Source organism: Octopus sinensis, linkage group LG2 (assembly GCF_006345805.1).
Source record: "Octopus sinensis linkage group LG2, ASM634580v1, whole genome shotgun sequence".
In the NCBI taxonomy this organism is placed as follows: domain Eukaryota; kingdom Metazoa; phylum Mollusca; class Cephalopoda; order Octopoda; family Octopodidae; genus Octopus; species Octopus sinensis.
The window spans coordinates 171,075,622-171,100,621 of record NC_042998.1 but is presented as its reverse complement, the minus strand read 5'-3'; the positions used below and the strand labels follow the sequence as shown (position 1 = coordinate 171,100,621).

At 36.5% G+C, this 25,000-nt stretch overlaps 3 protein-coding genes across 7 annotated transcripts in view; 1 reads left to right on the top strand and 2 right to left on the bottom strand.

Moving 5' to 3' along the window:
- The window catches only part of LOC115232655 (cytochrome c oxidase assembly protein COX19), an 18,678-nt gene extending 18,397 nt beyond the window's left edge, over nt 1-281 (bottom strand). Inside the window, exon 1 of the mRNA XM_029802671.2 lies at nt 154-281. Within this exon, the coding sequence (XP_029658531.1) occupies nt 154-232 (79 nt within the window). The 5' untranslated portion in view covers nt 233-281. The remainder of the gene's footprint in view (nt 1-153) is intronic.
- The window catches only part of LOC115232654, a 26,585-nt gene extending 14,731 nt beyond the window's left edge, over nt 1-11,854 (top strand). Inside the window, exons 1-4 of one of the 5 annotated variants that reach the window (XM_029802667.2) lie at nt 304-439; nt 3,598-3,794; nt 9,135-9,305; nt 11,596-11,837. In XM_029802667.2, the coding sequence (XP_029658527.1) occupies nt 3,606-3,794; nt 9,135-9,305; nt 11,596-11,805 (570 nt within the window). In that variant the 5' untranslated portion in view covers nt 304-439; nt 3,598-3,605 and the 3' untranslated portion in view covers nt 11,806-11,837. Of the gene's footprint in view, nt 1-303; nt 440-1,298; nt 1,327-3,597; nt 3,795-9,134; nt 9,306-11,595 lie in introns of those variants that run through there. The other 4 variants (XM_029802668.2, XM_036500418.1, XM_029802664.2 and 1 more) reach the window with 4 other exon arrangements.
- A 1,823-nt stretch (nt 11,855-13,677) lies between these two features.
- Nucleotides 13,678-25,000, bottom strand: part of LOC115223770 — a 12,750-nt gene continuing 1,427 nt past the window's right edge. The window contains exons 2-6 of the mRNA XM_029794427.2: nt 24,642-24,712; nt 19,743-19,853; nt 17,139-17,252; nt 14,284-14,409; nt 13,678-13,831 (exon numbers count right to left, since the gene is read on the bottom strand). Coding sequence (XP_029650287.1) covers nt 13,824-13,831; nt 14,284-14,409; nt 17,139-17,252; nt 19,743-19,853; nt 24,642-24,708 — 426 coding nt within the window. The 5' untranslated portion in view covers nt 24,709-24,712 and the 3' untranslated portion in view covers nt 13,678-13,823. The remainder of the gene's footprint in view (nt 13,832-14,283; nt 14,410-17,138; nt 17,253-19,742; nt 19,854-24,641; nt 24,713-25,000) is intronic.

Sequence of the window (25,000 nt, the reverse complement as noted above, 5' to 3'; positions counted from 1 at the left end):
AATGTTCACCTTTGATTTTGTTTCCTATTTATTGTAAGGACAACTTTTATTAATATTAGTGAGCTTGTTAATGTTTACATTGAGAACACGGGTGAGGATTACTGACTAAAGTAAAAAGTAATCAAGATAACTAATCGACCTGAGATACACTACCTTCATGATCTAAAGGGAAGCTGCCTTTCTCCGGAGGACGTACGTTCAATTTTCCTGCATATGTCAAAGGAGTTGACATGGTTCCAAACTTTAATAGAAGCTTAGCGTAGTGAAAAGTATTCCGAAAATACTACCGACTCGCAGTGTAAAGTGAGATGTGATTAGTCAGAAAGAATTACTCTCAGCCAATTAAATGTAACGACTTAGAATTGTTGGTTTGAGCAAAACCATGCCGTCTCGGTGTAGGAAAATATTTATTATGATATCCTGTCATTGATTGCAAAAGGTATTTATTTTTGTTATTCAATTATAGAAGAACCTAACATTGTGATACGGTATTCTTGAAATATACGATTGACTTTTATATATACATATATATTTGTGTTAAATGTTACTGGCTTTAGAGTCGTCACCCTAAATGCTTCACTATAGTTTCGGTTCTAGTTTCAAATACTGGTAGGACTTTCCCTTTTCATCTTTATCTTGGATTCCTGGAAATGGTTACCGTAAATCCTCGAGTATAGTCCACCCTTGAGTATAATACGCAGGGGATTTTTAGGGGGCTGTACCTCTGAAAAACCTCAACCTTGTGGGAAAAACTATTTTACCAACTTTGTGTCTGAATAAACATTACCGGACAGCAAATAAAGACTCGTTAAATTTTGGGAAAAAATGCGGATTATACTCGAGGATTTACGGTAAATATTGGACATTGAATTTGTGAATTACTGAAACCGTTCATTATCATTATTTTAAATACATTAATACCTTTTCTTCTGCTTTCATTGAATATATTTTAAAAAGCCTCGTATTAATATCGCTTTCTTTTCTCATATTGTTACTATAATTTTGTTTGCCATTGAAGTCTGTTTTGTGAAGTAGATAGACAGGCATGGATGTGAAGTAGATAGAAGGGATTCAGTATAATGTTATATTCATGCCTTCCACGAAGAGAAATTGTATCTAGTCTATCCAAAACTTAACAATACATCGCGTCACCCACTACTCTCTAGGTGCTGAAACACATACCGTGGTATATCTATACTTTTCAGGAAGCATGATAGTACTTTGTGTTTTATGATAAATATGGAAGCAGCCGATGAAGGCGAAAGTAAAGAATACGTACACCCGGTGTTAAGGGTTTAGGATTTTGTTATGCTGAAAACGGGCGGTGTACGTATTCTTTACCTCCCCCGCCAATGTATATACTCTGTACTCTTTTACATGTTTCAGTCATATGACTTCGGCCATGCTGGAGCACCGCCTTTATTCGAGCAAATCGACCCCAGGTCTTATTCTTTGTAAGCCTAGTACTTTTTCTATCGGTATCTTTTGCCGAACCGCTAAGTTACGGGGACGTAAACACACCAGCATCGGTTGTCAAGCGATGTTGGGGGGGGGGGACAAACAGACACACACACACACATATATATATACACATATATATACACACTTCATAGTTCAAAATTGCATAGAAGGTCTTGAAACCACCTGATGAATGTCCATAAAAGTGACAAGAAACGATCGTAGTGGATATCTTAATTATATTTAATTTATATAAAATTTTTTATGTATTGGATTAAGTCTTTCTTTATTTGATTTGCATAATAGTGGTTTTGTCTCTAATTAATATTATATATATATATATATATATATACACACACATATATACGACGGGCTTCTTTCAGTTTCCGTCTACCAAATCCACTCACAAGGCTTTGGTCGGCCCGAGGCTATAGTAGAAGACACTTTCCCAAGGTGTCACGGAGTGGGACTGATCCCGGAACCATGTGATTCGTAAACAAGCTACTTACCACAAAGCCAGTTTTTTTTTGTTTGTTTGTTTTTTTTAGCAAGTTTTGAAAAATTATTAGATATTAAGTTTTGCATTGAATAAACTCTCACTTTATGTGTGATCTGGCATTATTTTGTTTTGACTCGAAAAATCATAAAGCAGTACTCGGTTTTTGAAAATTCCAGGTGAGGCTGCACCATAGATAGATAGCCGGAGAGCAGCTCACAAAGGACTTGGTGAGTGATGCCAAGACACGCTCAGCCTTCTTGGCAATTTTAGCAATGTGTTTTGTCCAACGCAAATTGCTGTCCACAATAATGCCCAGGTCACGTTCACACGAAGACTTTTTGAAATTAGTGTTGTGGAGGGAGTAAGTAGACGCTGGGTTTTTCCTCCCAAAATGCATGGTGGTACATTTGTCCACAGCCAGCTTGAGTTGCCAGTCCATGATCCACTGCTGCATTGTGTCCAGGTCTGCTTGCAATAAAGATCTATAGTGTACAGGATCTGTCCTCTTTATTTCCTGGTACAGCTTGATGTCATCTGCATATTTCAGCACTTTGGTATTCTTTAAGTTGGCATCTATGTCATTAACATGTGCAACAAATAAAAGGGGGCCAAGAACAAATCCCTGTGGTACACCAGATGTCATCTCATAGAATACAGATACGCTTTATTCTTTTACTTGTTTCAGTCATTTGACTGTGGCCATGCTGGAGCACTGCTTTAGTCAAGCAAATTGACTCGAGGACTTATTCTTTGTAAGCCTAGTACTTATTCTATTGGTCTCTTTTGCCGAACCGCTAAGTTACGGGGACGTAAACACACCAGCATTGGTTGTCAAGCTATGTTGGAGAGACAGACACACAAACATATACACACACATGCATATATATATATATATATATATATATACATCTACATATATACGATGGGCTTCTTTCAGTTTCCGTCTACCAAATCCACTCACAAGGCTTTGGTCGGCCCAAGGCTATAGTAGAAGACACTTGCCCAAGGTGCCACACAGTGGGACTGGACCCAGGACCATGTGGTTGGTAAGCAAGCTACTTACCACACAGCCACTCCTATGCCTAGATATAACAAAATGACGCAAACAATGTTGCATTTTAAACTTGAAAAAAAGCCTTGCATATTTGTTCCTACCTCCTTTATATGTATATGTAAAATCAGTAATTTTGTTATATCTACATTCCACAACACATAAATGCATAAAAACAGAACAAGTACACACACACACACAGAGAGAGGAACAAGCACGCACGTATGTACAACCCATTAGTTTTCTCTTTCCTTTTCGATACATCAACTGACACGAAAATTACTGAGTACTGTGTCGTGATTTTATGAGTCAAAACAAAAGAATGCCTTGCAAGCAAACTTGAGATTTACAAATATTAGATATATTCTTTTCTACTCTAGGCACAAGGCCTGAAACTTTGGGGGAGGGGGGGTCAGTCAATTAGATCTACCCCAGTACGCAACTGGTACTTAATTTATCAACCCCGAAAGGATGAAAGGCAAAGTTGACCTTGGCAGAAAAAATATTAGCTATATTGCTTCGTTAAATCTTGCACCGTTCTTTTCCACAAATTTTTGTTTCATCATTATTTATTTTCTGCTTCGGTCAGTAGTTTAAATGGAATCACACTGGACAGTTTGGAACACGGACTTTCATTCTGATAACTTTGTCAATGAACTCAATCCTGCAGATCCACTTTATTCCATCGATGACCCTATTCCTACCAATTGTTCATTTGGACGAAAGAAACGCCGGGAAGAGATGACCATTCCCAAACTACCCAAATTCTTCATTATACCACATAAGGTAAGTTGTGCATTGACCTATGTAAACCAACAAAGTTAGCTTTAATTTATTCTCTCTGTACAGAAAAACCAGCTTTTGTTGTTTAATCCCCACCTTCCAGTCAGCCCTGATCAAGCACATGATAATTGTTCTAGCTATGGGCATCCTATCTTGTATATCAAGGACTACATTGTGTAAGATGTATTTCCTTTAAGACAGTAATGTGTGATTAGAGGGATATTGGCTACTATTTCTAGCAGGCCAAGTGACCACAAAGAGGTTTGTTCACTGGAGGAGATATCAATGGTGTTGGGTGGTTGGTAGAATCAGGAGAGTGCAAACACAATACCTCCTGAATTTAATTCCCATGGAAATTAACTTCGCCTTTCTTGGCTGATAAAATGAGAACTTCTTAGTACACCGAAAACTTTTAGAATAATTTTTTTCAAAATAACCAGTCCTGTATCTGACATAATCATCATCATTTAACATCCATTGTCCATGCCAGCATAAATTTGATGGCATTAGGAAGGGTAACCAGCTGTAAAAACCATGCCAAAAGAGACAATGGAGCTTGGTGCAGTCCTCTGGTTTGTCAAACTGTTCAACCCATGCCAGCCTGGAAAATGGACATTAAACGATGATGCTGCTGATGATGATGAAATAAGACAGAAAACTGGAGATACATGGTTACCTAACCAGGGTAGGAAGAGCAAGAGAAGGAGGGAGAGTGATCAAGAATGAGGGCAGAAACGTGCTGCTGTAGAGGAGATACATGGTTACCCAGCCAGTGGGAAGAGCAGGGGAAAAGAGAGAGAGAATGCGAGACAGCAAGAGGGCAAGAGAGAGATGGCAGCAAGGTACCAGAGTATACTTGCAAGGAACAGGGATCAGAGCATAGCTGGGATGGCAGAGTAAGGAGAGAGAGGTAAATAGTGGCAGGACATACCCACAAGGTATGGAGGTCATAATATATGTGGTCAGGTATTGCCAAGAAGCATGAGTAGGGAGTGGGCGTGGAGAATGCTGTTGTTACACATTCATATCTATGTGTATGCATGGGTGTACGTGTGTAGAATACATCCCCACTTTTGGCACTATTTTATTAGTAAACAGTACGAACTGTGTCAAAAGTGGGGATGTATTCTACACACGTATGCCTACGCATACACATAGATATGAATGTGTAACAGCTGTGATTGATGAGGACCTGGGTATATAGAGGGTGGGGAAGCGACGATACAGTGAGCAGCGTAATGAGGACAGGATTGGGGAGTAGGAGATCATCATAGTGTATGAGGAGGAAATGTGAAGAAGGGAAAAGATACAGTTTGAGAAAGGAGATGCAGTTTGGTTTTGTTGCCTTTAATATCTCAAATGCAAGATCTCTTCCCTGAAGACAGAAGCTCATCTCTTCCTATGATGGAATCAATCTACAAACATTATTTTGGACTGCTGAGCCCCCAGAAACAGCTACTGGATTTGTAATACTTTTCTTCAACTACTTTAACCCTTTCGTTACCGTATTTATTTTGAGATGCTGTGTTTCATTCAATTAATTTTAAATATAACAAAGAATTTAATAAAAGAACTTAGTTATCATTAAGCTAGTGTTAGGAACATAAATTGTGACTAAGGTTTGGTGAAAGATTTTAATTCAATACTTATGAAAACAAGACATTTGTACTACAGAGCCGGGTTGGTATCAAGAGGGTTAATCTTCTATTTCATTTGTATTGTGTGTAAGTCGGACCTTTTTTGTATGCATTTCTTGTATTAATATAGTGAGACTTCATATATTGACCTGTCTAACTTGCTTATCCCTACATTTATTCCTATACCCACTCAAGTTTAATTCTCTTGAGCACCACTAAATGTATTCTATATGGAGAATATCTGATTCTCATCTATGAACCATATTGTCAGGGCAAATTTTTTTTCTGTAAGTCTTTCTTAACAATAAGTGCTTGACTGTGAAGTAGATTTGAAACCTGTTGTCAGTAGAATGGGGATGAGAATTGTGCATCTTTGAACCCAGTGATTCTATTAATTTAAATTGGTTTTTGTTAATCAATGAACTGCATCTAATAAGGTGTGGTTTCTATAAGAAGAAATGGGTACTTAAAATATAATTTTCAATGAAAATTTCCTTTCCACTATAGGCACAAGGCTTGAAATTTGTGGGGAGGGGACTTATCGATTACATTGACTCCAGTGCTAGACCAGGACTTAATTTATTGACCCCAAAAGGATAAAAGGTAAAGTTGACCACGACAGATTTTGAACTCAGAACGTAAAAACAGGTGAAATGCTGCTAAGCATTTTGCCCAGTGTGTTAACGACTCTGCCAGCTCACCAACACTTGTTAATTGTTATCATCTTTAACATTATCATTGTTTAATTGATTATTTCATGTTACTTTAACCCTTTTGATACCAACCCGCCTGAAACCGCCTCTGGCTCTGTAGTACAAATGCCTTGTTTTTAAAAATTCTGAATTAAAACCTTTCAACAAACCTTAGTCAAAATTTGTATTCCTAACACTAGCTTTTTACAAAATTCTTTGTTATATTTAAAATTAATTGAAAGAAACACAAAGCATCTCAACAGAAATATGGTAACAAAAGGGTTAATGATTTCAAACAGAGACACAAGGGGCCAAAAATTTTGGGGGTCAGACTGCAGTTGATTTAACTGATGTCAGTAGCTCAGTATATTTTTTTTATTTGTTTCAGTCATTTGACTGTGGCCATGTAAGGGCACTACCTTAAAGGGTTTTAGTCAAAGAAATCGACCCCAGATCTTATTCTATTGTTCTATTTTGCCAAACTGCCAAGTTACAAGGATGTAAATGCACAAACATCAGTTTTCAAGCAATGTTGGGGGGGGGGGGACAAACGCAGACACAAAGACACAGACACATTATTACATATATACACACACACACACAACAGGTTTCTTTCAGTTTCCCTCTACCAAATCCACTTACAAGGCTATGCTCAACTCGAGACTATAGTAGAAGAGGCTTGCCCAAGCTGCCACACAGTGGGACTGAACCCGGAACCATATGGCTGGGAAGCAAGCTTCTTATAATGATTTTTAAATGATTTCTTTATTATTGATGAATATAACAATGGTTTCAGATTTAGGCGCAAGGTCAGCAATTTTGAATAGATGGGAGGTTAGTCAAGATCATCCACCCATTAACTTGACTGATACTTTATTTTATTGACCCTGGAAGGATGAAAGGCAAAGTTGGCCATAATTCAATCAATTACAACGATTTTAGCAGTGTTATCATTGATTGAATTGATCCAGAGGACAAAGCTAAGTAACAAAGCCTTTTGTCCATCACCCTACCCTTTCTATCATTTTAAGTATTAGTTCTTGTAACATTCGATATCTTTGGTAGATTCTGGTGTACAGGTAAATCCAAGAAAAGACAGATTATTATAAAAAGGTGAAGATGGAGTTGTCTCTCTTCCTTACTCAACTGCTGACTAAATTTATTTTATCTTATTACCTTACTTTAATTATTTTTGAAGTTGAAATCATTTTAAATCATCAAACCCCACCATTTTATTACTTAGATATGCAGTTGGCACCCCTTTAGAATTAAATTATGAATTAACCTCATTTCTTGGTGCCACACCATGCACTTTTACAAGGATTTCTGTATAGTAAGCCGGTTACTACAAACATTTGGACCAGTCTCTTGGTTGTAGATTTACACAATCTCTCAAACCCCTTTAATATTCTTTCTTTATTACTGTATTTATCCCAACTGCAGTTATTTATAATGTTGATGGCATTGGAAATAATTGAGCCCATCTTTTTATTACAATATCTTGGGTAAGTTTTATAGGGTAGACGTAAGTCCAAGCTAATAGACTACAATGTAGTTTTAGTTATAGCCGTTTCTTTTAATTTATACCCATGGGAAAAATACTTGTGTACTACCTTGTTCAAACCTGCTTAGTATGTTGTGCTTGCTCCTTATCTTTTAGTCATTTCCACTTTAGTCCTTACATTAAACAAGTACAGTCCTCAGAAAGTTCATTGGCATCTATATTTTTCCATCAAATATTAATTTGCAGGCATTTCTGTTTCTGCTAAAGTTTATAGAAATTCTTTTGTTCTTTACATTATCTATGTTAACATCCACTTATTGTTTTTTCATATGCAGTAAGCATTCCTGGGTATTTGCCCTCACACCATCCTAATCATTTCTTAAAGTTATAAAACTATACTGTGTTCATTCACAAAAATTTCCTATATACACCTTGAATCATTAAAGATCTGCAGTAATAGTTAAATTATTTTTGACTAAAGCGGTCTAACAATGATGAAACATTTCTGCCAAAAATCAGCAGACTTAACTTCCTCTTATTCTATTTTTATTGATATAATTTAGTGTTAGGAAGGGTATCCAGCCATAGAAACCATACCAGAGCAGACAATGGAGCCTGATACAGCACTCCAACTTGCCAGCTCTTGTCAAACCATCTACCTATGCCAGCATGGAAAATGGACATTAAATGATGATGATAATGATGCTGATGAATTTAGTCAAATAATTCAGTGTGGCAGTTAATTCCCCTGCCTTTCTTGATAAGAGTTATTAAGATAATGAAAGCTAATGATTGTTCTAGCACCTTAACCTTAGTCACATTCCATCATCACCTTTAATTAAATTTAAATTCTCATAAAAATTATTTCAGACACTATACAGAAATTTTATTAATTTGTTATAACAATGTATTTTCAGTTTAACACTGCCATGTGGACCTTAAGTTTTTTTTAGCAGGGAAACAGTTTAAATAAGACAACAGTTTCAGCTTTGCAGATGTTCAGACATCAGTCACATCAATTTCACCAATCTTGGAAAACCTTCAAAATCTTTCTTAGCAAACATGTTTTTCATTATCATCATAACTTTACCCTGTACTCCTCTTGTTTTATTGTTGTTGTTTAGCTTTGCTCTAACTGCACTAAGCAGGCCTATGACAAAAGGTATCCAGTGCCTCTTTGGTTCATCCATATCTTAATGTTATTTCCTCTGTGAGAATGAACTTTGAAATATTTGGTCCAACTCCTGCAAACTAAATGTATTATTCATGCTAATATTTATCAGGGCAACCTCTTAAGGCTACTGAAGTAGTCAAGAAGCTTACTTTTTGTTCCGTGGTGTTTACTACAGGAATGAAATGAAATGGTTTTTTGCATTTATTTTACTCCAAAAGTTTTCCCATCCATAATACAAATAACAAATAAAAGTCAGTAAACCAAATAAAATTTTTAAATATTGGGACATTGAAGCTGCAAGTAATTTATTTATGTTTCATATTTCTTGTATTCCAGAATAATTCAGGTATAGGCCGAGGTCTGTCAAAGTCTTCAGGAACAGTAACCAAACCAGGACAACTTTCATTCCAGCAATCACACAAAGTATCAGATGAAGTTTTGTGTGAACAACAACCAAAATGTTATCAACCACTATGTTCCACCAGATCAGACAATCTTCAAAATCTTGTATGTTGTCAACTTTTGAATGTTTTGTTTTGTTTTTTTTAATTTTTTTTATATATCACATTTATTTTATTTTTTTAACTGTCAGAATATTTGGTGGTAGGTCCTAGATTATTCTTTAAAATTATTTTTGTACGTAAAGATCTGTCAGTCAAAGATCTCATATAACTTTGATTCAGTGAAAATCACACATGCTCTCTCAGCTATCATTATCACTTCTATTTCTGTTTTCTATGGCTGGATGGGTCACCACAGTCTGAGTCTGTTCTTATTTTCAATTGCTGCCCTCCTAGACTAACTGGAAAACCATTTCTCTCTCTCAAAAGGTTCCATTCTTTGCATCATGTCCTCAGCTGGAGGCCTTTCCTAACAGAGATTCAACATTCCTAAGATCAGCTTTAGCCACTTCATCCCATGTCTTCATGAGATTCCCTTTTTCACTTCTTTATGCTGCTCTCATCCTTCATAAGCATCACATGCTTGTACCATTGTAGTCTTCTCTTTCATACTCTACACTCGGTTCCTTTTATATTTAGTTTTCCTTCCAGTTCTTCTCTGCTATGTTGTTCATATATACTAACATTACATATACTGCAGAACATGCTAGCTTCATTTCTTTCTAGTTTACACAAATCTTATGCATTCAACATCCATATCTTACAGTGTTGCAGTTTGTACACAGGCAACATACAATCTACCCTTCACTCCGAGAGAAAAATTCTATTGTTATGAGTAGAGAGATAGTAGTTCCCTAAATTTTTTCCACCCTTTTCTTAATTTGACATTGGACTTTCAAAGCACACACTTCTATTGTTAATTAGATCACCTAGGTAACAAAAGCTGTTCACTATTTCTAGGGAACCATCTGGGCATCTCGAGAGAATCTGTTTCATGGGGGCTCTTAGTGCTCTTGTGCATCTGCTGCATATGAGGTCTACCCTTTCTCTTAGCCTACTTGTAATTCCACTACATCTCTTGTGTACTACTTCTTATAATACTTAGTCAAACCTTATACATTTATCAATACTCAAAATAGATACCTTTTATAGTGAAAATTTAATAAAATAAAGGCAGAGAAACTATATAATGCACCTTAGAGTCTATGAATCCTATATAACATTCTATCAGGCTAACAAAGGGACTACTTTGTGGTCGCTGAATATACTTGAAGCAGCAACCCATATCCTCCTCAAATCATACTCTACAGTCTTAAAAGAGGATGAGCACATTGGAGAATGTGTTCCTGGATGTACACTACCTAATAAAAGAACAGGTTGGTTTTGGCTGGAAGTCCTTTGATCATAGGTTTACACAATTGTGGTATGACTTATGACTAAGCAACAACAATATGTAACATTGTATTGCTGGGTTTTTTCTAAAATATTTTGATCTCTCACCATATTATTCTGACTGAATTAGATTTCCTTCAATTATGAATTGTTTCAAAGCAAGTCTACCATTTTTTTTTTGTTTGGTTTTTGGTTTTCTTTTTTAATGTAAGAAGGCACAGGGTTTTTTTTTGTTTTACTTTTGGAGACCTTCCCAGATTTCGTGAGATACATATAACTAATGATTAACTATTTTGATACCAAACCACTTGAGAATATCTCTGGTTCTCTAATACAAACTTACTGTTTTATAGTGATAAATTAAAACCTTCCATCATGATTTTATGTTAATATATGTTCCAAGCGAAGGTGGCAAGCTGGCAGAATTGTAAATATGCTGGACAAAATGCTTAGCAGTATTTCATCCATCTTTACATTCTGAGTTCAAATTCCACCAAGGTCGACTTTGTCTTTCATCCTTTTGGGGGTCGATAAAATTAGTACCTGTTGATCACTAGGGTCGATGTAAGTGACTTAGTTGCTCCCCCAAAATAGCTGACTTTGTGCCAAAATTTGAAATATATGTTCCAAACAACTGCAAAATTTTGTTGAAACTGAGGCAGTGTATCTCAATAGGAATATAGTAAGAAAAGGGTTAACCTAAATATCTGCAGGATGGAAAGAGGTGTTAAAATGCTTGCAAGTTAACTCCACTAAAGGCTCTCGTGGATCAGGCAGTGATGTTAAACCAAAAATACATTGTTATATACAATTAATTAAATTTCTCTGTTTTTGTATATTTTCTAATAATTTGAGATTTAAGTTATTAACACTATCATCAAGAAAGTTAATCTTTTCACAAACTGCAAGAGCCCATGGAGTCATCAATATTTAATTTATCTATTTTATTGTCTTGATCTTTTAATGTTTAATTTCTTAATTATTTATTTCTTCATCCATTTCAGGCAAGACATGAGAAGAAAGAATCAATAATTTTTGATCAAAATTCATTCAACAACTTAGATATTACCTGTTTTAAGGAAGTTGAAAAAAATGATAATTCAAAGGAGATAGACATTTGTAATGATAATGACTTTCCAGAATTAATTACTAATAATGGTTCTGAAAATAGCATCACTAAAAGGACAAGGAAACCTCGATGCAGTAAAAAATAGTAAAAAATGGGCTTTAAATTTGTTATTTTTAACCTGTTTCTATAATTTATTTTGTCATACAAAAATTTACTTCCGTGTGTTTTTGTTTTCAAGTTTCATGTACATATGTTTATTTTATCATTAAAACTGAAAAAATGTTTGAATCTTTGAATTATATATTCATCTTAATCACGCATGTTTTTGGAGGGAACTTAATAGTATGGTTTTGGGTTTGCTCCTGCAATGCAAGAATCTTTATTCAAGTTGCCTTGAATTAATTGTTCCATCTAGTTTTCTTTTCAGTGCCTTAGTTAAAGTCCATGTAGCACAGCTGTATAAGAGCATAGTTTCTGTTGTTGCTTCAAAGAAGCTTATCTTCAACCCTGTTTAGATTTCATTTCCAAATGGTGTCTATCATGTTTTAGCAATGCAAGTTTTGATGGCCTTCTCACTTGTATCAACCTACAAGCCCAGATATAAGAAATCATGTACTTCATTTTGTCCTTACTTGTATGCATGCCCAATCTGTAATGCACATCAGCATAATCTGTATCCGAGTGGCACTGCAGAATGCCAGCTGCTATCTGCTGTGTGCTTGTTGTGGTCTAAAGCTGATGGATTTTTTTTTTTTTGCTTCTTTCATTGCATAGTGTAGTCCTATTACAAATAGGAAGCAGGCAAGAGTGTCACCTTAAAGTACTCCTGCCAAAATTTCAAAGGACTCACTGTCACCACTGAGAGATAGTACCATACAGCCAAACTCATCAAATGGTAGCCCCATACAACATACCAGGTCCTTAATGTAATCTTCCAAGAGTTACCTCTTGAAAAGAATACTGAGATTCTATGGACTCTACTTTCATAGCAAGGCTGAAGTAGTGAGTTGAATGCAGATGTGGGAATCAACACATGGAAAGCAACCTAGTCTTGCCAAGACATTACCTGACCAGTACATAGTAAGTAGTATTTGGTAAACAAACTGCAGAAACTCTTCATATATATATATATATATATATATATATATATATATATATATATATATATATATATATATATACATATATTGCAACAAGAATGGGTATGTCTTCCCTGAGGAGCAATTGACAAATACTCTCTCAGAAGACACTGTTTTTAGTTGTGGTGCACCTCAGCACAGTATGCAATCAGCTCAATATAAATATAGTTTGGATTCAGTTCCAGCATATGTCACTTTGGGCAACTGTCTTCTACTGTAAAATGATACATCACATTACATTCCCTGAGCAAGTGTCCTCTACTATAGTCTTGGGCTGACCAAAACCTTGTGAATGGATTTGGTACACAAAACCTAAAAGAAGCCTGTCGTGTATATTTTTATGTCTCTTTGTCTCAATATAATTTTAATGTTTACTTAACTAACATTGCATGGGTCTGACAGAATTTGTCATGGAAAATTTCTTCTAGCTGCATGCACTTCCTCTTGCCAATTGCCACCTGTTTCCAAGCAAGAAAATACTTGCCTGTGGAAGATTGGAAATAAAGGACATCACTTACATGACAATGATGCTTATTTACAAACTATTGCATGATGTCATGACAAGGGGTCACAAACATGTATGGGGACACTCACACAAGACTGGCTTCTTTCAGCTTACCTCTACCAAATCCACTTCTCACAAGACTTTGGTCAGCCAAGGGCTACAATAGAAGACACTTGCTCAAAGTTTCATGCAGTGGGACTAAACCTGAAGCCACAAAGTTGCAAAGCTAACTTCTCAATTATACAGGCATACCTGCATTTATGTGTGTGTGTGTGTATGAAAGAGAAAGTGTATCTTTCACACTAATATACAGAAAAATATTTCAGAAAAAGATACAAATAAAACTGGTTAAATTTTTACAATTAACTAAAACTTTGGTTCAAAATTTTGAATAAAATTTATTTCTTGGATACAATATCACAGGCAAAGACCAGTAGATGAGATAAAATTTGTATAGTACTAGAAAACTGATGATGGCTTGCATCAGCAAGAAAGTTCAATTTTATGTTAAATCTATATCTAACAATCTGAAAGAAGAAAACAAAAACTGTATAAAAAGCATGTTTATAGAAATGATAAAATAAAACAATTCACATTGTACCTATTTACAGCTATATGAACTGGAATACTGGGAGTTTGTTGTCTTGGATGGAAAGATTTTCTTATATAAATTGCTAAATCTCCAGTTGGAAGGCTACCTATAATCTCTGACAAAATGTTCTGCTTGAAATGTTAGATTCTATTTTGCCACAGCCAAAAAAATTATGCTTCTGTATGAAATTTTTATATTTCCATATTATCCAATTATTTTAGATACAATTAGATCATTTTAAGAATAATCTTGTCATCCACAAATTTTTTAAATGTTGACAATTTGTCTTACTGTTCACATTCAGAAAAATGAAATATGTAAATTGCATAATTTTCAGCCACTTTAATTAGTGCTCTTTACAAAAAGTACAAAAAAATCTTTACTTACCAGATACCTTAATTGTTACAGCAAAATGGCCTTTATTTACACATTTTCGTACTGTACATTTTCCATGTAAGTTATCCTTCCACGTTTCACCAAATTTGTGACATTTATGGTCATGTCCTTCACATCCTGAAGTAGGTTTAAAGAAAAATCCTTTTATTTTTCTACCCACTCAAATGAATTGAGAATGAAAAATTACAACAAAGCTTTTCAAGTAATAAGAAAGAATAATAATAAAAAGACAGCTGCTTTATAAAAAACAAATAGGAAATTATATGCTTACATGGTTAATACAGTGAACCAAGAAGTTTCAATTAATTGAGGCCACTCCCCCTGGTGAAGAGGATTGGCCTGCAAGAGTCCTGTACTGGTGCCATGTGGAAAGCACTCATGGCAGCACCATGTTAACGGCACCCAGCACACACTGTAAATCATTTGGCAATAGGAAGAGTATCCAGCTGTAGAAACAAAGCCAAATCAGACTCAAACCTGGTGCAGCATTCTGGTTTACCAGCACAGGTCAAACTGTACAACCCATGTCAGCATGGAAAACAGCCATTAAAGGATGATGATGATGATGTTATTGATTAATGCTAATCAAGAATTTAAAAATTTTCATTCAATAGTTCTTTTGATAATATTGATTTTTAACATTTTGTATATAGTTGAATTAATCTCATCTAATTACTTTTTTGTTCAGTTCACTTTGATGGAATTTGAGCCTATAATTAAAATTGACATAACTAAATATTGACACCCTACTACTCTATGACAGCTTTTAGTTTTGAGAAATGGAATAGGAACTTGTGATATATACAGTCAATAAGGAGGGCCACCACAGAGTCATTTAGCCTGCTAAAAACAACAGCCAAATTTTCCTCAAATTACACTACCATCTTTTAAAAAATAAAAAGGAAACATTGGAATACATATCAGAAATTAAGATGTAATGGTCACAACTGGAATGCCTTTGATCATAAATCTGTTTAATCATGGTGGCCTTGAGACTAAACAGCAACAAATCCTTCAGTGTTTCAGAACTAGAGAAGAAATTAATCTAGCAAAAGCCAAAGTCTTAGTAAGTAGGAAAGCAGACAAATCAGAAAATCCTTTCAGGTAGATGGCCCTGTTCAATCTGTAGAAAAGGCATAGGTAGAAAATCCATAAGATGTATCTGGTGTAAGCTATGGGCACATAAGAGGTGCAACAATATCAGAGGGAGGTTAACAGGGAAACTAGTTTTTGTGTGTGGATGGTGCATAGGTACAATAAATAATACAAATGTACAGAAAATAGACTCCATCAAATGTCAGTGGGGTGAGCTAGAAGTAGTTGGTAGCTTCTGTTACCTAGGTGACCAAGTCAGTAGTGGAGGTGGATGCTCTGAGAGCATAGCTGCTAGAATAAGAATAGGGTGGGCAAAGTTCAGAGAGCTACCTCTGTTGGTAACAAAGGGCTTCTCCCTCAGAGTGAAAGGTAGATTGTATGATGCCTGTGTGCAAACAGCCATGCTACATGAGCTGTAACTGCCAAGAACATGCATAAGCTTGAAAGAAATGAAGCAAGTATGCTTCATTGGATGTATAATGTCAGTGTGCATGTATGACAGTATAAGCATCTTGAGAGAAAAGTTGAGTATAAGTGCATCAGATGTGTGCGAGAGAAACAACTGCACTGGTTTAGTCATGTGATGTGGATGAATGTGGACAGCTGTTTGAAGAAGTGCCAATCTCTAACAGTGGAGGGAAACCCAAGAAGGCATGGGATGAGCTGGTGAAACATGGACCTCACAGAGGCAATGACTAGTTTCTGAGACTTGGCAATATGCCATGCTTGAGAAGACCTCTCAAGCCAAGTGAAATAATTGTCAGTGTCACAACTGGCACCCCTACCAGTGGCATGTAAAAAGCACCTTTTGAGTGTTGGGCCTCATGGAGGCAATGTGGCCGATGCTTGTGTCACATAAAAAGCACCTTTCAAGCATTGGGCTTCACAGAGGCAATGTCAAATGAGCAAGACCTTTGACAATATGCTGTGCTTGAGAAGAAGATCCATCAAGCCAAGTGAATTTGTAGTCATGGAAGATACACAGTTGTCACGCAACTGACACACAGAAGCACCCATTACACTCTTGGAGTGGTTGGTGTTAGGAAGGGCATCCAGCCATGCCAAATCAGACTGGAGTCTGGTGCAGCTTAACAACCCTGGTCAAACCATCCAACCTATGATAGAATGGACGTTAAATTATGATGATGGTAATGATTTAAAATGAAATTTAAATTAAACATTGGCATAGATACGTGTGTGTCTCATAAGACATTGGATCATAAGAGCACCACCTGTAGGTTTTGTCCTGCAAAAAATAAGCAAGGCAGATTGGTAAAAATGATCCACTTTTCTGAACAATATTCAATGAAGGGTTTCATTGCAGTACTGCAAGCTAATGAAGAATATTTTTGCTCTCCAATGCAGAAAGATGCACCATCCATGGTCCCAATTTCATTTTAGATGTTTGGTTTATTTGAGAGCTAAGTATTTTGAGTATGGTCACAGAGCTCTACAGACTGGATATGAAGTGTTAATACCTAAGTCAACTGTTTGACACTTGATTCAGCCAACTGCAGTTCTTGAAATGTAATAAATGTAGTTATTTACTTCTGTTAAATACTGACAAGGACTTTAGATATCTACATGGATAGATATCTATAATATTTAGTTTTGGTTAAAATAAATGAATTGGCAGTGCTCTAGCATGGCCACAACCTTAGGGCTGAAACATGTAAAAGAATAAAAGAATAAACATTTGAAAGAAAAAAAATTAAATGATTTAATAATTTGAAACAATTCACTCAACTTACGCATGTTAAGTTTCTTAACGACTAATTTACCATTTTTATGGAGGCAAGTGTAAGCAATGCAATAATTTGTCCAGTGACTACCTATTGCTCTGCATATAGCACCACTGTCACAAGCTGTAATAAAGAAAATGAAAGTTAATTTTTTAGTTTACAACTATTACATCTATATTAATAAAAGTGATTTTGGGTCCTACGGAGGCAAAGTGGCTGAGCTCCTTTCAAGTGTTGGGCCTGACCAAGACCTTTGGCTTTATGACATGCTTGAGAAGAAAACCCATTGAGACCTTTGGCATTATGTCATGCTTGAGAAGAAGACCCATCAAGCCAAGCAAAATTGCAGTCATGGCAGATACTGGTGTCACGCAAATGGCACCCATGCTGGTGGCACGTAAAAGCACCCATTACACTCTATGAGTGGTTGGCGTTAGGAAGGGCATCCAGCGATAGAAACCATGCCAAATCAGACTGAAGTCTGGTGCAGCCCTTATCAAATCATCCAACCCATGCCAGCATGAACAACAGACATTAAATGATGATGATGAAGAAATTCTGTCTGTCTGGGATCCCTGTGTCTCAGTCTACATTTGCTCTACATAGACCTTTTTCTTACCTTTTTGGAATCAGGATGATCCCAGGATTGAAAATCTGCCCTTCATTTGGTTCTTGAACATCCAGCATTGGGATCTGATTTAAAAGCATTTGGGTTGTTATTTCTAGCAGATAAAGTGACCGTGAGAGGTACAAGGGTTACCTCCTTTAGCTTTAAGTTTTACTAAGGAATTTAGTGGTTCTTTTATCTATTTCAGTCATCAGACTGCAGCCATGCTACGGCACTGCCTTGAAGAATTTCAATCAAATAAGTCAACACCAGTTCTTTCTTTTTTATGCTTGGTACTTTTTCATTGACCTCTTTTACCAAACCACTAAGTTATGTGAATGTAAACACAGCAACACCAATTATCAAGTGGTGGTGGTGGGGGTGGGGACAAACACAGACATAAATCAATAATATTAATATGCTTAGTTTTGTTTGTTTTTGTACATACCTGTAGTGTGTCACACTTACTTCAAAGGAAAAGGTAAAAAGGTTGAAGGGAGAGGTACAAAGAAAGCCAGAGGTGCAAAGTGAGAGAGAGAGAGAAAGAGAAAGAGTGAGTGGTGAGTGAAAGGAAGAGCGGAAGAATATTAATCAGTATTTTCAGAGTAGACTGATGCATACATCGAAAGAAAAGTAGATACATAGACACATTAGTAAATCAAAGACAAATAACTACAGCAAATATTGGATGTCACTTTCACTTTTCATTACCACATGAGGACAAAATTAATTAACATAGTTCTCAGGGAGATTCAGCCTCACACAGAATGTGACAAGGCTGGCCCCTTTGAATTACAGCTACAACTAATTTTGGCTAGATGAGTGGACTGGAGGAAGATAAGCTTTCAAGTGGTTGGAAGAAAACAAAAAAAGACCCAATACAGAGGCAGGAAAATCATTTTAGTCATTAGGGTCACTATGGGTGTTAATTCAGTCCTAACAGCAGCCTATCTATCTATCTATCTATCTATCTATCTATCTATCTATCTATCTATCTATCTATCTACTATCTATCTATCTATCTGTCTGTCTGTCTGTTATTCTGTCTTGTCTGCTTCTCTCTCTCTTTCTCTCTTATGCACTCTCTCTCTCTCTCTCCTTCTGTCTGTCTCTCTCTCTCAGCAAATACCTGTTACTTTTCTACACTCAAAGGGAGAGGTAGAAAGAAAAATAACACTAAAAAGTGTTAAGCAGAGGAAATATACTTTAAGTGAGTGTTAAAGTGAGAGAGAGTGAGTTTGTTTTTAAATGTTTATCAGTATTTTCAGAGTATACAGATACTTAACCACAGCAAATATTGGATGCTACTTTCACTTTCCAACAATATAATTAACTACCATATTCTATTGGATATTACTGTAAATGTCACAATATAGAAACATTTTTCATGGCACCAGTACACAATTTACAGATGCTTACATTTTTTTATGTTTACCATGAAGTTTTCACGAATCCAGCTAGTATATATATATATATATATATATATATATAAATACACACACACACACATATATATATGTAAATAATAATAATGGTATATTTTTTAAGCTTAAAGCAAATGACTAAGGAAAATGGTCTAATAATGGGGCGTATAAGCCACACAACAGAAAAAAGTAGGCTTTCCCATACACATGAGACTCAAACCTACATCCCTTTGTTAACAGGACTAAGTGTGTTACCGATTACACCAACGAACCAGCCTACTCCTTTCTGTCAAATTTAAGAACTATTAGGTCATCCCATAAGTTCTGTCCGATTTTACCTTTTTTTAAAATTGAATGAAATTTAATAGTATTTTAGAATGCCCAGAGCTATAGGAGAAGACACTTTCCCAAAGTGCCAAACAGTGGGGCTAAACTGGAAACCCCATGGTTGCAAAATAAGCTCCTTACCCACACAACCATGTCTGTTCACTTTCTTCTCTACAACTGCATTGTATTTGTGGAACTAGAATTTACAAAGCACATACATTCCTAAATGAAATTAATATAGCCAACAAGTCTTACCTGCATTTATTAATTTAACTTTACCCTGCTGACAGCCAAATTTGACACACTTCTCTCCCCATTCATCACCATGTTTATGAGTGACTCCTTTATGTGTACAGGATGGTGGATCTAAAATACAAGAGAAATGATTTGATATAGAGCATCTTCTGATGTAGCACTGTAAACTTAAAGAAAACAGAAACAACAATTTTTTTAAGATAGAGACAGAGCAACACGTTTCATGGGAGGTTATAATTAGTTATATCAGCTTCAGTACTTGGTTGGAACTTAATTTATGAACCCCAGGAAGATGAAATTCAAAGTGGGTCCAGGTGAAACTTGAATTCAGAATGTAAAGGGAAATAACAAGCAACAGTTACCATATCAATTAATTTTATTACTATTATTATTAATATATGAAGGTGGTGAGCTGGCGGAATCATTATCATGCTGGGAAAAATGCTTAGTGGAATTTCATTTGTCTTTACATTTTGAATTCAAATTCCACTGAGATTGACTTTGCCTTTCATCTCTTTAGGGTTGATAAATTAAGTACCAGTGGAACACTGGAGTTGATGTAATCAACCAGCCACCTCCCCCAAAATTTCAGGCCTTGTGCCTATAGTAGAAGGGATTATTATTGATACGTGTACTGAAGTAATACAAACTAGACAATTATGTTTATTTCATTGAGTTATATTTGTTCTAGCATCTCTGTCACCTCTAATATTTTCAGGAACTATTCAGGGTTTTTGCTCTGGTACCACATCACTACCATCTTAGCTTTCCCAGATACACCCATTTTTATATACATTGGCGTTAGGAAGAGTATCCAGCTGTAGAAACTCTGCCAGATCAAAATTGGAGCCTGGTGCAGCTATCTGGTTGCCAGCCCTCAGTCAAAATCGTCCAACCCATGCTAGCATGGAAAACGGACGTTAAACGATGATGATGATGATGATGTGGAATAACTATGTATCTTTTCTATAGCAAAGGAGCTCTTTGAACTTGACATTAAATCACTTTCTTACTCTTTCAACTACTGCTGCCACTTAGTCAAGAGGGTTTTCCCTTTTCCCCTTTTTACCTTCACTTCTTTCCTGTCTTGCAAGTTACTTGGCAACTGTACTAGTGTTGGTAGCATGAAAAAATACACTGGCATTGTGAAGGACATCCAGTCATAGAAACCATGCCAAAGCTGACAGGGAGCACGATGTAGCCCCTCAATGCATCCATCCATCCCTCCATTCCTCCATACTGGTTTGTTTACATCCCTGTAACTTAGCATTTTGGTAAAAAAAAAAGACCAGTAGAATAAGTACCAGACTTAAACGGCTGGGGTCAGTTCATTTGACTAAACCTTTCGCTGTGGTACCAAGAATGGCCACTGCCCAATGACTGAAACAAATTAAAAATAAGATGTGAAATATTGTTCATTTTCAGTGATCAATAAAACACCTTTTCAATACTCTTCAATAATTTAGAAAGATCATAGCTCAAATATTATGATATCCTCAGATCTGTTCAAATCATATAACTCATGCAGGCATGGAAAATGAATGTTAAATGGTTATGATGATGATGATGATGATGATATTTTGTGTGCAGTAGTTAAACCAGTGGTATCAAACTTTTTTGGCTTTGTGGGCTATATTGAAGCATAAACTAGATTTTATGAGCCATAATGTAGGCAAAACTAAATGGCTAAATAGGTCAATATATATTATAACAACTTTATCAACTGTAAAATAATAATAATAATGAAATTATTGTATACAGTGCTCAGGTGCACCACAACTTGTCAGAAAGTGCATATAAAGTACATGCAGTAATGTAGAAATGTCTGGAAAGCGAACAATGTATGAGTCAGATACATGCTTGTGTGTGTATGGAGGGGAGAAAATCAAGTGTAGTGTTGGCGAATCTCAGGAAGCATGGACGTTTTGAAGGATGCAGTGCTCCGACAACTAACAACCGATGCCGGCAGTTTGTTCCATGCTTCAGCAACTCTCAGCGTGAAAAAATGTTTCCTGAAGTCATGGGAGCTGTGCTGTTTTCTTACTTTGTAAATATGTCCACGGGTGTTAGATGGGTGGAGTTTGAAAAGGTGCTCAGTGTTATTGTTTGTACGATGGTTGATAATTTTATGGGTGTCTGCCAAGTCAGCTGCCAGACGTCGGAGTTTCAATGTGTCCATGCCCAGGGAAGTAAGGCGTTCAGGATATGGCAAATGCCTGATGGAGGGTATTCTTTTGGTTGCACGTCGCTGAACAGCTTCCAGTCGATTGATGTCCTGGGCAAGATAGGGGTTCCAGACCGGTGATGCAAATTCTAGGTGAGGTCTTACCATAGCTATATAAAGCCGCAGATAGATAGCCGGAGAGCGGTTCACAAAGGATTTGGCGAGTGATGCCAAGACACCCTCAGCCTTCTTGACAATTTTAGCGATGTGTTTTGTCCAACTCAAATCACTGTCGACAATAACACCCAGGTCACATTCACATGAAGACTTTTTGAGACTAGTGTTGTGGAGGGAGTAGGTGGACGCTGGGTTTCTCCTCCCAAAATGCATGGTAGTACATTTGTCCACAGCCAGCTTGAGTTGCCAGTCCATGATCCACTGCTGCATTGTGTCCAGGTCTGCTTGCAATAGAGATCTATAGTGTACAGGATTTGACCTCTTTATTTTGAGAAGTAAGGAAGGAAATATTAGAATAGTTTGTCTGCAGAAATGTGTATATACACCACGTAGTGTATATATAGTCCTATTAATTCCTATGAATGTGCAAAGAGATAGAAATTGCTCAAAGATGGATATGTACAATTCTACAGTTCTTAAGAAGTCTATTGCTTGCACAGTTTCAGTTACAAAGCCTTTCAGTAGCATTCATGTAATATCACTGGACTCCATTGAAATGAACATGTGCACAATTTTGCAAAAATAAAAAAATCTCTTATGTATTGATAAAGTTAAGGGGAAATAGCTCACTCCTTTTGATATATGGATTCATAAGCTTCTTTTTCAGTAACTGAGATAACGAATGATTCCTTAAGGTGCAGTGATTTGATCAGAACAGATGTTAATCCCAATTCCTGTCAGGCTCTAATTCTGAGCCCATGCCAATGATATATATTTTACAGAATATTTAAAACATTTTTCTATAAGGCTTTCAATTTTTTTTTTAATAAAATTGAACCAGCACCTTGATTAAATATTGTCATGGAACAGATCTGGCTTGCAGTCAGCTTGACACAACTAAGTTAAGCTATAGTTATAACTGACCATAATTTTGATACTTCCAAGGGTGCAACAATAACAGCAACAACAATATCTTCTGTTATTGTAGTGAGCCAAGCCAACAAAGGAACCTCTATGTAGTCAGTCAACCTGCTAGAAGCAGCAACTAAATCTCCCTGAAATGACATTCCACATTATTAGTCTTAAAAAGGAAAGGACTCAAGGCAATGAATTGGCAGAATTGTTAGCATGCCAAGCAAAATACTTAACGGTATTTCATCCATCTGTATGTTCTGAGTTCAAATTTCACCAGGGTTGACTTTGTTTTTAATCCTTTCAGGATCGATAAAATAAGTACTGATAAAAGGAGCACTGGGGTCAATGTAATTGACTTACCCCTCCCCGAAATTGCTGGCCTTGTGCCAAAATTTGAAAATTTAAATCAATAAGGAAAGGTCACATTTGATAATGTAGTCCTAGATACACTAAAATGGCTGGATGGACATGATTGAAATGCCTTTGATTATAGGATTGCTCAATCAGGGCTGACACAGGGCTAAACACCAACATCATCATCATTTCATCATTTAACGTCCGCTTTCCATGCTAGCATGGGTTGGACGATTTGACTGAGGACTGGCAAACCAGATGGCTGCATCAGGCTCCAATCTTGATCTGGCAGAGTTTCTACAGCTGGATGTCTTTCTTAATGCCTACGACTCCAAGAGTGGGTGCTTTTACATGCCACCAGCATGAGGGCCAGTCAGGCAGTACTGGCAATGACCACACTCAAATGGTGTTTTTTACATGCTACCTGCACAGGAGCCAGTCCAGCAGCACTGGCAATGACCTCACTTGAAAGTTTTTTCACGTGCCACCAGCACAAGTGCCAGTAAGGCGCCGCTGGTAACAATCATGCTTGAATGGTGCTTTTTACATGCCACCAGCACAGAAGCCAGTTAGCCGCTCTGGTAACGATCATGCTCAGATGGTGCTCTTAGTGCTCTACTAGCATGGATGCCAGTCATCAAATTTGATTTCGATTTCGATTTCACTTGCCTCAACAGGTCTTCGCAAGCAGAGTTTAGTGTCTAATGAAGGAAAGGTATGCATAAGTGGGCTGGTTACATCCCTAGCATAGGCCACGAGGTTATGGTCTCACTTGGCTTGCCGGGTCTTCTCAAGCACAGCATATTTCCAAAAGTCTCGGTCACTAGTCATTGCCTCGGTGAGGCCTAATGTTCAAAGGTTGTGCTTCACCACCTCATCCCAGGTCTTCCTGGGTCTACCTCTTCCACAGGTTCCCTCAACTGCTAAGGTGTGGCACTTTTCACACAGCTACTCTCGTGAACAGTAATTGTAACAATGGCTGCTGCAGCAGCAGCAGCAACAGCAGCAGTGATGACAACAGCAAATACAGAAATAACAACAATAATAACAACAAAAGCAGAAGTCACCATAAAAACACCAACAATAACTATAGCAATAATGACAACAGGATGGCAAACTTCAGCAGTAACAACAATAAAAGGAATAACAGCAGCAACAACTATAATATTAACAATATCAATAATCCAATGAGGTTTGACCTACTAGAAATAGCAGCCAGTTTTTTTTTTTTTTTTTTTTTTAATCACATCTTTAAAATGAACTGGTAAATACTTAGTAAAGTAACATACCTCCTGCACTGATGAAACACAACAGACTGGAAAGGCAGCAGACAATGAAGAAACTCTGAGTATACATTTTTCTGGAAAAAAAAATTCCCCAGTAATTACCGTAATTCCTCGAGTATAATCTGCATTTTTTTCCCAAAATTTAAAGGTCAAAATTCCTAGTGCATACTATATACGAGGTTAAAAATGAAAAATATTTTCTAAGCAATGTTTGAGTCTCTATTTGCTGTCCGGCAATGTTTATTCAGATGCATTTTGTGATGCTGGGTGCGAAAATACCTTAAGATAAACCTGAAAGCAATGAAGATATAAAAGAATCATCCAAAACTTGCAGTAAGCAACATTTATTAAAATAAAAGTAT